At 35.7% G+C, this 18203-nt stretch overlaps 1 protein-coding gene across 1 annotated transcript; it reads left to right on the forward strand.

Annotated features, from left to right (window-relative positions):
• The first annotated feature begins 1569 nt into the window (after window positions 1–1569).
• Window positions 1570–15646, forward strand: LOC114284286 (Peptidase C78, ubiquitin fold modifier-specific peptidase 1/ 2). The gene is made up of 13 exons (XM_028227196.2): window positions 1570–2098; window positions 2173–2541; window positions 5491–5738; window positions 5885–5972; window positions 6108–6283; window positions 7074–7164; window positions 7922–8047; window positions 8152–8199; window positions 8285–8361; window positions 13734–13822; window positions 14041–14152; window positions 14522–14624; window positions 15184–15646. The coding sequence occupies exons 1-13, from the start codon at window positions 1909–1911 to the stop codon at window positions 15411–15413; spliced, it is 1947 nt and encodes a 648-aa protein (XP_028082997.2). The 5' UTR covers window positions 1570–1908; the 3' UTR covers window positions 15414–15646.
• Window positions 15647–18203: the final 2557 nt, after the last annotated feature.

The raw sequence follows: 18203 nt of genomic DNA on the forward strand, positions 1-18203 counted from the left end.
CCTACTTAAGGCCCACTCAAGGCCCAGCCCGCTCAGCCCACCTGAGGCCCAGTATTTTTTTTAGTAAAAAATATTAAAATTTTGGTAGAAAAAATAAAAAATAAAAAATAAAAAAAAATGATCAGGCCTGCTTGAGGTCCAAATACTCATAAGCCTAATTTTTTGGCCTTTGGATTGGCCCGAACCGACTGGAATTTTGGTTGAAGCCTACGAGGCCTGACATGGACCAAGCAAGGCCCGAGCCCAGGTAGGTGGGGCCTAGTCGGGCCGGGCCAAATTTACATCCCTACCCCTTACTATCAATTTTCTCACTATCAATTTCCTCATTTCTACATCTAAAAACAAACGGGGCCTAACACCCATCCTAATCCAGAGTGGATTATCTCCTCAACATCTCCTAAAACAAACATAATATTAATAAATCTCACCTCAATCTTAATTTCAATCCTTCGTCTATTTCCCAAAACAAACGGGTTAAGTGTCCAACCTCCACCATCACGGGGCCACACCTACACCGCCACCACAGGAATTATGCTGGTTTTTCATGTTTCCGTTTCTTTCGTTTTCTCGAGACTGGGTGTCAATTTCTAGGAAATTAGTTTTTGGAAGAATTTTTATGTGAAATTTCTTTTATTTTTGTCAACTCATGGGTGGTCTGTTTTGTTTAATCGCAACACCGGCGGGAGGGACAGAGAAAGGTCCGTGTTTCTCGATCTGTATGAATCCATTGTTTTCCTTAATGCTGTGTTTGGTTGGGGGATTTAGGAAGGGATTTGGAAAGGGAAATGGAAAAGGTAGGTGAAATGTGAATAAATCATGCCTATATTTCACATAGTTTCACACACCTTTTCCCTTTCTCTTTCCAAATCCCGTCCAAAATCCCCCAACCAAACACAGCATAAATGGTTGATAGATTTTGGAATATAGATGAATCCCTTGTTTTCCTTAAACATGAATGATAGATTTTTTGTTTATACAATCAATTCAGAGTAATATGCAAACATGAATGATAGAATCCAAAGTGAATCTAAATGTCCTTTGTTCATGATAATACTATTCAAGCATCATGGTGTGCTTTTAAAACTTATTCTAGAACTGATTTTGTGCATTTGTAATTAAGATGGTGCAAAATACCGTCTAATTCGTTAAAATTATACCAATTTGCATCAATCTTTACCGTTCTTACCATTAATCGCCGTTTAAATTTTAAAATTTATAATTCGTCAACGAATCGCTCCGCTCTGCTATAATTAATACATATATATTTTTTAACTTTCAATAAAATATCAATATAAAAATAAGTGTGAGAGAAATTTAAGATATAAAATTTATTACAAATTAATAGTTATATATATAAAATATATTATGTAAAATTACTTTGTGTTATACATATAAAAATATTATACAAATTAGTATTATATATTATGCAAATATATGATAATTAATTAAAATATTCATCAATCTATTAATTCGTCAAAAACTGTTCAAATTATAATTTGTCAATCCGCTAACTCGCTATTCAATTTATAATTTTACTTTTAAATTATCCAAACTACACGGCACATACCCCTATTTGTAATATATATTTTTATTTTTTTAAAACAAGAGCTATGAATCTCTTATGAATTGTTCTTAAACGAGGAATAACATTATTAAGAAAAAATAGATTATTTATATATATACATATATATTTTTTGAAAAAGTTAATATGTTCGGTTTCGATGCCGGTTGACTCAACTATTGAACACCGACAATATTGGATATAACAATTAACAAGAAATATATAGGATTGATTATTCTTGCACCCTCCTTCTCCTGAAAAAAGGACGGCACAGCATAAATTGGAGAGAGAAGCAAGAAGGCAAGAGGACAGAGATTGTTTCAATTTGTCAAAGAAGAGTCCGATCCATGGATGGTGAGAATGCGAAAACAAGTGTACAAGTTCTGTGTCGTAAGTTGGTGATCATCAAGAACGAACCAGGCCTTCAATGGCTTATTGGATCTCCTTTCTTCCCTCCGTTTACAATTGCCTCCACCTTCAGATGCATCCATACCCTACCCTCCAATCCACTCGCCCCAGATTATGCCAAGGAGTCGGGTACTCTCTCTATATGATAGTGTGTGTGTGTATTTATGTATGCATATATCTTTACTTAAATAATTTATGTGCAGATGACCTAAGGACACTGTTATTGAAGGGTTTTGAAGTAATCGGAGCGTTGATTGTTGGAAACAATCCTGATTTTGATCAAATTGCGACTGAGGCCATCGACGCCTCGTGCAAACTGAGGAATTTTATTTCTGGTAATGTTGAGGGAAGAAACTCAATTAATCTTGATTTGGTTGGAGCTGTTGCGGATTTGAATACTGGCAATGTTCGGTTTTTTGTATCGAGGTTGGGAAATTCGACAAGGTTTGAGTCTGTTAGTGATGTTCTTTATGAAGATCAGCCTGAGAAGTATATTTGGGAGAGAGGTTGCATACTTCGATGCGAGCTTCCAGTTAAGTTGCCAGTTTATTGTCCTGTAGACAGTCCGAAAGGTAAGTTTTCCCTTCTTTTTTTTTTTGGCTTCAATTATTTGCAGTGCCTTTGTATTTCGTAGAACACTCTAAAATTTTAATTTGTTTTATGTAAAGGTTATAAAGGTTTTGCTTGTTATCCTGATTCATGCCACTTAAGTTGTACTACTATTAGCTGTGTTCATATTGCTGGTTAAATGTGTCTCAATATATGTAAGGATGTATTTATTTGTTTGTATATGTAGATAATATTACTATTTAAAAACTAAGTACTCGTTTGGTAACTTGGCCTATTTAGTGGATTTTCGGCTTTTGACGTGTTTGGAATTATTTTTTTAGTTGAATAGATAGTTGATGGGGAAAATTTTATTGATTGATCGATATGATGTGACATTTTGGCATTTTTGGCCTTTTGTGTCTTTTAGCCAAAAAGTTGGCTGCCAAACGGGCCTAATGCCTGGGTGGGAAATATTCATGCTCAGACAAACATAAAAAAATTTAGAAAGTGATATAGGTGAGGAATTAGAAGATAAATTTTAGAGAGCTTTTGATCCAAATAGTTGGGCACTAGGTCCATAGGGACCATGATAGACTAGTGGGGAAGGTCATGAAGTTCAATAACAATGTCAATCCAGGTCAATGGTGCGATTTGAATCACTTTATTAAGCTATCATACATCTTCATTATGTCATTTTTTTTTGGGGATAAATAATCTTCATTATGTCAAATACATCATACTAGAGAGCATAGAGCATGATAGGGAGTTGTGTAGTTGATCATTGCTTTCAGATGTGTGTGCAATTGCAAATTGAGTGTCATGCGGAGTACCATTTGTTTATGTTGAATGCGTTTGGTGGAATACTTTCTTTTAAAATTGAATCTTTTGTTTCTACTCAAACTTCCATCAGTTTCAGAACTAAATAAGTGATGCTCTTACTTTTATGACACAAAAACACAAGTAGAATTCGATGCGCAATAGAAAGTTATGATACTTATGAGGACATAAAAGAAGCATGCTCAGGTTTTTGCATGGAAATTACAAAATTTTGTTTTATATAGTTACTAGTGGACCAGGAGAATCATAGATGGCAATGTTAAGTACCCTCTAATAGAGAATTATTCTTTTCTTTGTATTGGAGATGATGAGCAGAAAGTCACAGACATGAGCCAGATAGTTATGAACTGTTTAAAATAGCTATTGTTGTTAAATGTGAGGCAAAATTGAAACAACCTTTCTTAGGAATTTGACCTAAATGTTAGGATAGATTTTGTTAGGTTGACAATTTTCGTAGTATAAAACTCCCGAAATCTGTACCTTTTAGGTTTGGGGCATGTTCTTTTAGATTGAGAGTGTGGTATTGCTCATGGCATGTTGGACCCATTTGAACCCTTGCACTTTTGCACAATTCACTTTGCACCACACTTGTTTTTAGGCACCATCTCATATTGTAGGATTTTGAAAATTTGAGTTTTTTCTTTTTCTTCGTCGTCTTCTTCTTTTTTTTTGGTCTCTTCAAATTTTTTGGAGCACACTCAACTAGCACTCGGCAGTGGCTCAAGCTCTGGAAATCCTGCCAGGCCCGCTTAACTAGTACTTGACAATTGCTCGAGTGCTAGAATTGCTGCAAGCCTTGCTTGACCTGAGCTCACCAATGGCTCGAGCTTTGAAACTACTTCAAGGCGCTCTCGACTCACATTTGAGTCTCTTAGACGCATATTTTTCACCTTTTAATTCCTTTTTGGCCCTACATTATAATTCATAAATAGTCATTATATTACATTAGTGAGGGTAATGTGGATGGTACTATGGGTACTTTGGGCAAGTTTTGAATTCTCTCTAGGGTGTATTTTTTTGGGTAATTAAAAAAAGAGATATAAAACAAGGTTCAATACACAAGTCCAAATGGGACACACTAGCATTGCCAAAAAGGCTCACAAGCTTACAAAAAGGCAACACAAAATGAACCTAGCTTAGAGAATAGCCACTCACAAGCACAAGGTTAGGCCAACTAAATCAAGACATCCTCTCACAACATAACCAAAGACACAAAACCAAAAATTAAATTATTGTACATCACATTATTCTAGCAAGCTTGAGGTTGCGTATCTTTTTCTTGAGTTTCTTTTTTGGTTTTCATTTTGAGAAGGATGTGTGTTCTCCAAGTTTCCCATCACCACATTAGGCATATCATTTTCCTTCTTTAGAGTAGATGACACGTATCCTCCCTCAAGAGCACTACTACCTTCCAACTTGGCAACGTCCCTCACTCTCACTTTCGTATTAACTTATTCCATGGGTGTTGAGTAACAAAGCTGTTGAAGAATGGAGAACGGAGCAAAAGATCTTTGTGATTGCTATTGGATCGGAAAAGGCCAATTGCGGTCAAAGTCACTATGGACTAGAAATCAAGCTTGGGAAGACTTGTGGGTAGACTCAAAGATTTAGATAAAGTTGGGTAAGAGTTATTATTCCTTCATATTGAGTCTTGTAACTTAATGATTGAACATTGGATTTGTGTTGGGTGTTGGGATTGTGTTTTTTCCCCCTATAGGAGTGTGTTGCTATAGGGTTTCCACATTAAATTGTTTGTCTCTAGCATATTGATCTTTAATTTGTTGTGAATTGATTGATTGAATCTTAATTGAATTGAAATTGGACTTAATCAATCACTTGGTAATTTTAAAATTGGAGTTCAGCCTATTCACCTCCCCCCTTCTAGGCACAAACATCAGATTGGCAATTTCAGTAAACAACAGCATTAAATTTTTTCTTTTTCCTTGTTTTGTGAAACTTGTTCTTTTGTTTCTCAACTTTGGTTGTCAACAGTACAAGGTTAATGAGATATTTAATTGAGTTGCAATTATGATTGAGTATCCTTTGCATACTTATGTTATTTTTGATCTGTTCTGAAGTGATTTCTTGATTAATGTGATACATGTTGTCTCTAATGAACAATTGATGTTTTTCAGAAGCTGAAGACATGTATTTGTGTGCAACTGATGTCATTGCTGCTAGACTTAAAGATCCACACGTCACATACATGGTAGAAACATCACATGAATCCTCAACTGAAGTACCTCATCCTGTCATTGTTCGTGGTGTGGAATTGGATTTCCATGCAGATCTTAGGAATGCTGAAGTTGATGCAAAATCTTTAGCATGTTTGTACTTCTGTTCAGAAAGTAAAGCTATCCAATCATTTACTTCCATAGAGGAGGTAAATTTCATGTTACTTTTGTATAGATATTATTTCCCATATCTGAATTGAGAATTTGAATTATTTATATTATGATTCCATCTGTAAAGCTTAGATCAATCTATCATTTTCCTAAAAGCAACTTTTGTAAAAACTTTTCTGGTTAGCATGCAGATAAGATCCAAGTAAGTGTCCTACTAAATAGATCAGAAAATTCTCCCAAATCTGCTGCACCTATTGCTGAATATTTCCCAGGTAATGAATTCATTATCAAATCATTTCTGGTTTATCTCTATATGCAGATGTAAATGTCATTCTTTATCACACCTTTTGACTGGACTTATATTATATCTCATTATATGTATTGATAATTAACATGTGTTCTTTCAGCTTTGAAAGAAGCCAAACTTTTGGTTGTAGATTATAAGTTAGAAGTGCTTTGTTACGCAGCGAAGGATCTTCCACTGAAGCAGGCAGTTTCAAAATTGATCATCCCTGGGTTAGTTGACCAGTTGTGTACCATGAAGAACACAATTTTACCCAACCTCTTAGGACAGCAACCCTTGGTAAGTTAATCTTCAGTTCTTAATAAAAATTTCAAATGGGAATCACACACGCACACGCACACGCACACACAGACATGAGTACATTCTTGTGGTTGTATGCAGACTAATCTACATCAAGCTGCTTTAAGGGCTAAAGACATGAATTTTCTTCAGATATTCGTAAAGAATGGCATAATTGAGTATAAAATCTGTAGTTCTGGTTAGGTCTCACCCCACTTTCAGGCTTGCACAACTAGTTCATGTTGTTCTGAACTTTATGCACTCTAGTCCAAGTTATTGGAAGATTAAACCTTGGCACTCCACATTCCATGCCACATTAAAAGAATGACAGACTGTTCTCATCTACTAGAAGAATGACACAATTTAACTAACAATATACTCCCTCCATCCCAAATTGTTTTTCCAATACGGAAAATGAGAATTTTAAAATAATGTATTCTTGTACTGAAATTTAATTTAATTTAATTAATTTTTTTCACCAATTAATAGATCTCTTTAGTACGTTTTAGTTTTTAAGTTTTTGTACATGGGCTTCATCCCTTTTGATTAGCTGACCCCACTTGATTGGAACCCAAGGTTTAGTTTAGTTTGGTTTCATCCCCTTTGATGCCTTTCTATTAATTTATATTTAATTATAAAAAAAAATGTAGTTATGTTATTTATCTTCAAGTTTATCATGTTAAATGAATAGGGTTTCTGTATAATTAGAATAATTGAGTTTTTGATCTTTATTTGATTTTGCATTCTTTATTGCCTCCAGAAAACTTCTTATACGTTTATTGTTCTGCAGCTGCGCCCATATCACTTCAGTCCTCCTGGGTTTTTGCATCCAATAAGTGTTATCTATGAACTCAGTTATGGGGAGACAGAAATGAAGCAAGGTGAGGTGAAGCCAAACTTTTTACTGACATAAAAAAAACTATTTTTGGGTGAGGCGAAGCCAAACTGAAGCACAATATATTACTAAATGATGTATTTGTTATTGTTGGGAGGATGTGGAATCATAGGGCTCTTCTGGAATATTCTTTTAGTCATTTGGAGTTCAGCTATATTCACTGAACAATATAAAGGCACATCTAATTTCAAATGTTTGTATGAAATCCATTTCTGAGCATGAGCTTTGTAATTATTAAAAGTAGATGGTAGCTCCTCACCATGAGCTTTGTAACAATGATACTGGCATGAAGATCAATGTCCTTTGCATGGAAAAACAAAGACAAGTTCCCAGGTATGGGCAAGTTGTAGTACAAGTATGAGACCTCCTTAGACAGGGTTGTTAAATGATGTGGAACAAGATAAAAAAATGGGTTGTCTAATAAATTACAAGTTTAAGAGAAAAACTTCAAAGAGAATGTTTCTAACGCAATACGGCTCGGGTACTGCAATAGTTGAGTAAAGTTTGTTATTCGTTGTGTGTAAATATATCTAGATGGCTTCCAATATAATTAAGGCATAAGTGCTCCGCTCCAACAAGAATGTTTCTATGGAAAAAGATAGGAGACAACATTTCTCATATGATTAATCATTATGTTGACATTTTCTATCACGTAGTAGGATGTGATGCTCTTATTTCATTGATCAATATTTACCTTTGAGATTCTGGATCTTGCACCATTTAATAGAATTTGCTTTTTGCAGTTAACGTTAGAAGATCCCTACATTTGAGGCTGGGATTACCTTTTGATCGTCCTCTCCTAAGAATTGCCAATGCCATAAATTTATTTACACTGAAGGATAGTGCAAGAAGCAACTCAATATGGAAGGGTAATCATTTGGTTTCAAATAAGCTACATTTTCTATAATCAGTGGTTGTGTGCGCATCCATTAGCTTATGCTCTGATGTTGTTGACCCATTTTGGCAATTTCAGGTTCCTCTTTGCTGAAGGATGTTCATCTTGGGATTCCAAGCAGTGGGGGTTAGTGAATAGTGATACTTTTACATTTTTCTTGGGCATCCTCTAAGTTTTACACTTTCACTGAAACCCTTGATGTATTGTGCAGTTTCTGGTGGCATTGTCTCTATGGTTCAAGGTTCTTATGAATACCATCATTACCTTCAAGATGGATTCAATGACTCAGTAATATAATTTCTCCTTTAAGTATTTGCTTTGTGACACCTTGGAAATACATGTTCATCTCTTACTGCCTTTCCTTGAAAAGTTTTTTCACTGCCTTATGATTTTGAATCATTTAGTTAATTCTGTCTCTGATTGCATATGATAATTTGCAGTTAAGTTTCACTACTCACTAGTTCATTGAAAGCTTTACTGACTTGGTATCCTAGAGAGCTGCCCTAAGGTTCCTGAACTGGTATCCAAGCTACTTTTTTTTTGGATAACTCAGTATCCAGCCCAATGGACCGACTAATCCAAGCCACTTAAGGCGATAAAAGCAACACAAGATTAAGAGAGAGAAGTAGAGGGAACCCTAGTGCTTGTTCAACAACCCTAGCTACCACAACTTAAACCCCCATTTCTAAACCCTTCTTTTTACTTTTCCAAAACCTTTTGTGGGCCATCCTATAGGTCTAGGCTACTCCAACTCTTTCCATTACTTCCCCCTCAACCTTGCTTCAAGTTCGTGATCAAGCAGAGAATCATTAGAAGCAAGTTTGTGGATTCACATCAATCACATCCAAACACAAGTTATGTGGGAGTGCGCCAATCTAATAAAATGATTCGCTTGCTTCTTTGAGGCAGGTTTTCATATTTTAACCCTTTATTTTGTTGTTTAATAGTGTGCATTGCTTTATTTGGTTTGCTTTGTGAACATTTTCTAGGATTTTGAGCATGTAATTTGTACAGGTTGGTCTACGTTTAAGATATTCACTTTCATGAGTTCTTTTTCATTAGAAAACATGTTTTAAACATGTTTTGTATTAGTTTTTATAATTTGCATGCATAAATCTAGATGTATGTGGCCTTCTTAGAGATGCTAAGCTAGGCCAATGTACATTCTCCATTCTCGCCCCTGCAAATCTTGAGGCATGATGAGTGGAAACCGTTTACTATTGAATATGCTTTGGTCACGGAAATTGTATCTTTGGCATGTTTGTGAGATTAGGAACTCTCCTAAAACTTCACTGGATTTTTTTATTGAAAAAGTTATATTTTGGAAATTTCTCTTTTTTAAAAAAGTGATTTTTTGCTTTTGGAAACTTGGCTTTTAGAAAGTTAACTTTTGGGGAATTCTTGTTGTCTAAAGTTCAGTATTACGAAGTCTCTGTTAAGGAGGCCTTGTTTTTGTAAAGTGTATGTTTGTGGAAAACACAATTTTGGGAAGTTACCTAATCCATTTTAGGTAGCCGATAGCCAACACGTAAAAAAGCCGCTCAGATCCCTTATGAAAATGAATCCTACTTTGAATCGTTTAAATGCTAGGTCGTTCCCCTCAAGTGACGCGTTGCGCCTGCCTCCGGGTGTTTCGAAAAGTGAGCAAGGGGCGCCGCATCGACGCCTGGGTGCGGTGAAAAATGGGCAAAGGTTTCCGCGTTTTTCTGGACGAGCGCGGGTAAAGAAGTTAGTCCAAGACTATAGGTTTAGGATAGCCACTTGGAACATAGGAACCTTAACTGGTAGGACGATGGAATTGGTAGATGTTATGATTAGGAGGAGAGTTAGTATAGCTTGCATACAAGAAACTAAGTGGATGGGAGAGAAAGCTAGGAAAATTGAGGATACTGGTTTTAAACTTTATTATAGTGGTAAGGATAGACGCAGAAATGGGGTAGGAATCATAATTGCCAAGGGTCTTGTGGAAAGTGTGGTGGCGGTCACTAGGAAAGGAGATAGGATTATGCTAATTAAACTAGTTATTGGAGGGAATATAGTGAATATTATTAGCGCTTACTCCCCTCAAGTAGGGTTAGATGATCAGACTAAGAGGGATTTTTGGGAGCAAATGGATGAGATCTTACAGGAGATACCTGTAGGAGAGAACCTGGTTATAGGTGGAGATTTTAATGGCCATGTGGGCATAGATAAAGTAGGTTATGAAAGGGTGCATGGTGGATACGGTTTTGGTGACAGAAATGAGGTTGAAGAGAGAATCTTAGATTTTGCGTTGGCTTCTGACCTGGTGGTGGCCAATACTATGTATAAGAAGAGGGAGGAGCATTTGATAACCTTTAAAAGTGGATTAGTTAAGAGCCAAATAGATTATTTCTTAGTGAGAAAAGTGGACTGCCTAAAATGCAATGATTGTAAGGTGATTCCTGGTGAGAGTCTGGTCTCTCAACATAGGATTTTGGTACTAGATTTATGTTTTAGAGGGCAATACCAAGTTAGGAAGGATGGTGGGCGTCGTAGAACAAGATGGTGGGACTTAAAAGGGGAAAAACTAGAAATATTTAAGAATCGAATGGATAAGGAAGGTACTTGGGACTTAGAAGGTGATGCTAACACTATGTGGAATTCGATGGCCAATTGTATGAGGAGAATCTCAAGGGAAGTGCTTGGAGAGTCGAAAGGAACGGGACCCAGCTCTAGGGAAACTTGGTGGTGGAGGGAAGAGGTCCAAGCGGTTGTTAAGGCAAAAAAAGAGTGCTTTAAAAAGTGACAGAAGGATAGAACTGAGAAAAACCTTAAGAGCTATAGATTGGCTAATAAGGAGGTCAAGAAAGTAGTGAGAGAGACTAAGTTAAAAGTTTATGATGACCTATACACTAGATTAGATAGTAAGGAGGGAGAAAAGATGATATACAAACTTGCTAAGATACGGGAGAGGAAAACAAGAGATTTTAATCAAGTAAAGTGCATCAAGAGTGAGGATTCTAAGGTATTGGTGAAAGATGATGAGATTAAGGAAAGATGGAAGAATTATTTTGAGAAATTGTTAAATGAGGAACATGGAAGTACGACAATAGGGGAAGAAATAATCAGTAATACGATAAACCAAGACTATAGATTCTATCGCAGGATTAGGAACTTTGAAGTAGAGATTGCACTTAAGAAGATGAAATCAAATAAGGCTTTAGGACTTGATGATATCCCTATTGAAGCTTGGAAGTGTTTGGATAAAAAGGGAGTTGCTTGGTTGACTAGGTTGTTTAGCAAAATTTTGTTGACTAGGAACATGCCAGATAAGTGGAGGAAGAGTATTTTAGTGCCAATCTATAAGAATAAAGATAATGTTTAGAAATGTAACAACTATAGAGGAATTAAGCTAATGTGTCATATAATGAAAGTGTGGGAGAGGGTGATGGAACGCCGATTGCGAGACATAACAGAGGTGTCAGAGACTCAATTTGGGTTTATGCCTGGTAGGTCGACAATGGAAGCGATCTATCTTTTGAGGAGAGTTATAGAAAAGTATAAAGAAAAGAAAAGAGACATTCATATGGTGTTTATCGACCTTGAGAAAGCATATGACAGAGTGTCCCGAGATATAATATGGTGGGCGTTAGAGAAGAAAGCGGTGACAAAAGGCTACATTGACGTGATTAGGGACATGTATGAAGGGGTGGTGACCACTATCAGATCGCCAGCTGGAGAAACAAATGAATTTCCTATCACTGTAGGGTTACACCAAGGATCTACCTTAAGTCCTTATCTTTTTGCTTTAGTTATGGACGAGTTGACGATAAATATTCAAGATGACGTGCCATGGTGTATGCTTTTTGCAGACGATATTGTGTTAGTGGATGAGACTAGAGAAGGAGTTAACACAAAGTTGGAGATTTGGAGAAAAGCTCTTGAATCTAAAGGATTTCGGATAAGCAGAACTAAGACAGAGTACATGGAGTGTAAATTTAGTAACAGTAACAATGAAAGCAGAGGAGAAGTGAAGATTGAGAACCAAGAACTGCCTAAGAGTGAACATTTTCATTATTTAGGATCGATTATCACAACAGCAGGAGAGATTGATGCAGATGTGGCCCATAGGATTAAGGCGGGATGGTGTAAGTGGAGAAGTGCGTCTGGGGTATTGTGCGATAAACGAATACCCACTAGACTAAAAGGTAAGTTCTATAGAACGGCTATTAGACCAGCTATGTTGTAGATAAGATGAGTGTGGCTGAGATGAGAATGCTAAGGTGGATGTGTGGTAAGACTAGACAGGACAGGATTAGGAATGAGTGTATTCGGGAATGGGTAGGAGTAGCACCGATAGAAGATAAGTTGAGAGAGAATCGTTTGAGATGGTTTGGTCATATTCAACGGAGACCAACAGAGGCAGTAGTGAAGAGATGCGATGCTGTAACGATAGATGGAAGTGTTAGCGGACGGGGTAGGCCTAGATTAACGTTGACTAGCGTTATAAATAGAGATATGAATCTACTTAATTTGACTAATGAAATGGCCTCTGATAGGGCCGCGTGGAGAAGAAGGATTCATGTAGCTGATCCCATTTGATGGGACTTAAGGCTTGGCTTGGCTTGGTTTGGTTTGGATTTGAATTTACTTGCTTTATTATCTGGCTATGGTTTGTTTCTTGTTGTGGGTTTATTTGATGAACCAATTAAGTGATAAGTAGAAGTCAACCTTGGTCAATAAAAATGGGTGCCTAACCCTCCCCACTTTGTACCTTAGTCCCTAAAGTAGGTTCTTGTAACAAAGGGATTAGTCCCTGTGCATGGAGTTAAATTAGAGGATTTAATTCTCGGAACCTAAAAACAAGTGGAGACTCTTGAGAATTGGCTCTAGTTTGCACTTATAGAACCACGTGGGTAATCAATTTTTAGTCCATTGGATTCCTAATGGGCTTTCAGATATAAAATGAATCCATGGACTTGTGGGCTTTCAGATTTTAGTTGCATGGGGCTAGTAGTTAAGTGGGCTTTTTGTGTGTGTGTGTGTGTGGCCTCCTTGGTTTGAGGGATTTATTGAGTGCAAACCTTCAAGAGTCATATCCTCACGAGTCACGACTGACCCACTTACACATGCTCTTTGGCCCATTTGGTAAGCTGGTCTCCTTGGTTTGGACCCCTAGAAATAGCTAGTTGGTTTGGTCTCCTTTGTTCTTGAGCAAGTTGGTTCTTGAGAAACTCCTCTGGCAGCTTTGGAGATTTTTGGTTCATCTCCACTAGACTTCCATTATTGCCTTTCTCTATTCCCCTAAGGCTGCCTCCATTCTTACCTAGCCCACGTCTAACCACTCACACCAATCAACAAGAATTAATGGCATTTTTCACGGATACATTTCAAATGCATTGTTCAATTCTTACTTATATATGGGTGGAGAATGTTGTTAGAACGTAGCCATAGTAAATGAGGCTTATTGGATGTACCTATTTTCTTGTTCAATGCAACATCCAGGGTTACTAACTATGAGGAAATAAGGTTCTAAAAGATTTTGGAGATTTTTGCAATGTTTTGTAAAATCCAACTCTTTTTTGTTTGTTTTTTGTATAAACTTTTACTGATTGCGTGATATTCTTTTGAAAATCAAAATATCGAACCGTAATTAAATTATTAATCAATTATTTATCCATGCATATTTCACTTGCTAGGGCTGGGGTTGTGCCTACCGCTCTCTACAAACTATCATTTCATGGTTCAGGCTTCAACATTACACATCCATTGATATTCCTTCACACAGGTAAGAAAGATTGCCACTTACAATGTTATAATGAATTTGATTACACTTTTCCCCCAGTCTTATTGATGAGGATAATAGTTTTAGGTGTGATTTCCAAATAGTATCTGCTTATGTTGTGCTATGGTAGTTCACTCACTACTTAAATATATCCATGGAATAATCTCATTATGGAGAAACAATATTCAATATGATTTGACAAGCAAATTTCATTTCTTTAGGGAAATACAGCAGTCACTTGTGGAGATTGGAGATAAGGAACCTTCATTTATAGGGTCACGTGAATGGATTGGAGCTATTGAATTAAGCTTTGTTTTAGATAAACTTCTCGGTGTAAGTATGCTACTTCTCCATAAAAGTATGATTCTGAATTTTGACTGCCATTGCTCATGTTTGGATCATATGATTCATTGCATGCTGGGTGGATCTCGACTTTTGAAAGGCAATTAAATGTATTGAAGGGCTGATAGGCATCTTTTAGCTTCTTGGGGGATTTCTGATCGCATATTTTGAAGGGCTGTGCTCCTGTGATCTTGAGTGTTGGATTTGTTTTTTTTCCTATAGTTGTTTTAGTTGTTTTGTTTTGGAATAAAACTGTAACTTACCCAAACAAAAAATGTATTGAAGTATCTGTTATTATAATGTATATCTAAATATAGACACACAATCAGGGTTGACTTGTTGAGTTGCTGGGTTAAACAGGTCAGTTGTAAGGTCATAAATGTTAGATCGGGAGCTGAGCTTCCTGAAAAATGTCGAGAGCTGGCATTGCATTTTGAGAACCAGGGAACACCGATTATGATTGGTCAGTAAATTTCATTTTTCCCTTTTTGGCCATATATTTACAATGTTTGTAGGCTTCTCAAGATCAAGATGCATATCTTCAGTCATGAATAAAACTTTCTTTTTATTGTCTTTTCTTCTCCTTTTCGTCCTTGTTTATTTATTTATTTGATGGGTGTGGAAATGATTACTCCAGTTTGGTTTTGTTGGGTTCTCATGGAAGAAACAGACGTGCATGACATGGACACGTGAACGTGCAGATTTTAATAAAATGTAGGACATGACACACAGGAGGCACATGCAAAACATCTAACTTTATATACTTACTTATATATCATATATTTGAATATTATATATTTATTTTATGTCGAATATATATTCTCATCAAATTTGACTTTGGGTATGCTACTCCAGTGAAAAAAGGGACACTGCGTGTCCGATTAAAAAAAAGATGTGACAGTTTCCATTACGTGTCCGACACTAGTACGTGACTTGGGGAGAGGTGCTTGCTTCATAAATCACACTGGAAAAGAAAACAAAGCAAATTTGTTGGCCACTTATCACTTAGTTTATGCATGCAGGTGGTGGAGTTCTTGCATATACTCTTCTGGGGATTGATTACAATGAAACAAGTGGAGATTGTGCATTTCTGATACTTGATCCTCACTATACAGGCAGTGATGATCTGAAGAAAATTGTGAATGGTGGATGGTGTGGGTGGAAGAAGGCTGTTGATAGCAAGGGAAAGCATTTCTTTCTACATGACAAATTCTATAATCTTCTGCTACCACAAAGGCCCAACATGGTTTGATCAGATCTCAGCAACTGACAAGGGGTTATAAACCAAGAGCAAGAAATCAATGATTAAGGTGCGTTGCATTCAAATAGAGATATGTCAAATTTGGGATAGGTGAGAAAAATATGAATTATCGTATAACAAACTCTTCATTTCATTTAAATACAAAGGTCTGAATTTTGGTAGCTTGTAGCCAGGGCAGAATTCGGTTGCTTATTTTGTTGCCATTATTTTATGGTTGGAGCAAAGTTTGTTCTTGATGGATGTATATTGGCAAAATGTTTGGAGCAAGGGGTTTAAATGGTATCCAAACCCACTCCACTATCTTTGTCACCCTTTTCCCCAACTTAGACACGTCATTGTTTGCTGATCTTTATCTTCCCTCAGCCTTGAATCTCCATGACCAATTAGGTGGAGCTACTCAGGTTACTACTGCTTATGCTGCCACCCTTCATTTCCAGATGGCTTATCGAGTGCAGAATCATGCTTTTGACCTAGCTCTTCCCAGAAATTAGGGAGATGCTCTGTTCTTAAAAACACACGAGATGCAAGCTTAGGAGGGAGATGTTTTCCTTTTCTAACCCCAACACTCCTTTCCCCACAAGCTCTCTGCCACCACTTGCCACTTCTTTCCACCCCCACTTCCCCTCCCCTCCCCTCCCCTCCCCTGGCTTGCATCCAAGCAGTTGATTGCCGTAGCGGGCTTGAACGGGGTATACATATGTTTTGCCATATTTGGTAATTACAATTTGGCCCAAGTCATCAGTATGACCAAAGTAAATATTGAAAGCCCTAGCTTTTGGTGGTTTGTTCCCCAGCTCCAGAGCAAACAGTCCATATTATGTTAGTCATTTTATGCTAATTGTTATTAAGCAATGCTCTATGGATAAATACTTAAAAAATGTAATATGTGATTCAGATTCATTCTAAATAATTTAGACTACCTTTATATTTTTGATAAATTTCTAATATGCAGCTTAAGGAACTATAAATGAACTGAATTGTAGATTGTTCAGTTTAAACAAGTTTCAAAATGTGTTCAAATTTGTCATGTCCACTTTTCAAGTTGATTACAAACAAATTTTAATCCAAATTTTTCATAGAGATGGTTGTGATTAGCATTTTCCATTTTTATACGATTTTTTAACATATTTTAATATGCTTCTTACATATGTAAAAAGTGTATGATAATATGGCGTGCATATTGTAATTTAAAGCTTGAGGCCTCGAATCTTGCTTCTTCTTTTTTTTTCTTTTTTTTTGGTGCTGCGTTGGTGCTTGATTTTTTTTTTTTTTTTTTTTGGGGGGGGGGGCAGATTTTAGAGTTTAGGATTTAGGCTTTAGTGTTTAAAGTTTAGGGTTTTATGGTTTAAAATTTAAGATTTAGGGTTTAGAGTTTTATGAGTTAAAATTTAGGCTTTTGGGTTTTATGATTTAAAATTTAGGATTTAGGGTTTTATGGTTAAAATTTAGAGTTTAGGATTTTATGGTTTAAAATTTAGGGTTTAGGATTTAGGATTTTATGGTTTAAAATTTAGGGTTTAAGGTTTAGGATTTAGGATTTTATGGTTTAAAATTTAGGGTTGGGGTTTTATGATTTAAAATTTAGGATTTAGGGTTTAAGATTCTAGTCATGATATTTACAACAATTCATCAATTTTCTCTTCTTCATATTTGTCATTTATAATTCATGCTTATTGCAAATATAATCTTGTTATTTAAGAAGATAGTTTTCTTTTTGGGCAAGGATCAAGTAGTGGAATGCAAATAAGGCAACATTAAATTTTCTCCTAAGCACTGTTTATTTAGAAAGAAACGTAGGATAGAAAATGAAAATGGTAGAAAGTGAAGCGAAAGAAAGGGGAAAAAAATGAAAATTTATTTTCTTAAATTCATTTAAATAGATGGAAAATTTTGTAAGAAAATGATGGGAAAAAATATAGTCATAACATGGGCAAAAAGGGAAGAGTTGTGGGAAAAAATAAAATTTTCAGTATATTTTGTAAGAAATTGTTAGCTTAATTAATAAGTTAATTTGAGTTATACAAGAAATTTTAATTTTCATTACTTTTTAAGACTTTCTATCTAAACAAACACATAAAAATTATTTTATTTCTTTTTATTTTATTTTCTAATCTTATCTATCTAATCAAACTCAGCTTTCATCATTCCAATATTAAATTTTCTCTTGTAATATATTCAGTATCATTAAAAATATTTATCATATTATAAAAAAGGAAATGTTGGGAAATGGAGGCATGATTTCTTGGGAGAATTTTGGAAATGGAGGAATGATTTCTTGGGAGAACTTTGAAAGTGGAGGCATGATTAGTTATAAGAAAACTTCCCAATTTTTCTTCTTACCCCATTAATTGTCCCTCTCATATTTCCTAACCCATCACATAATCGCATGTCTCTATAGTATCAAAAGAACACGTGTGTATTATAAATACGATTAATTAAGGATGATTTTAGAAGTTAGTTAAAAGTTAATTTTTTAATTTTTTTAAAACTTTTTTTGTCTTTTTATCTATAAAAAATATGAGAGATAATATGACTTAAAATGAGCTAAAAGTTAACTTTTAGCTGGATTGCCAAATTGTCCCTTAATTTCTCATTTCTTAAACATTTATTCTTCCTTTGTATTTTACAATATAATAAAAGATGAAAAATTGATTACAATGATCAAAATTTCCATAATAACCCTCACATATAATGATCACAAAAATTGATTTACTATTTAAGACCAAAAAAAAAAAAAAAAGAAGCTGAACTTCAATTAGAGATCATCAATTAGTAGGAGGA

Source organism: Camellia sinensis, chromosome 4 (assembly GCF_055761805.1).
Source record: "Camellia sinensis isolate YWXY chromosome 4, ASM5576180v1, whole genome shotgun sequence".
NCBI lineage: Eukaryota > Viridiplantae > Streptophyta > Magnoliopsida > Ericales > Theaceae > Camellia > Camellia sinensis.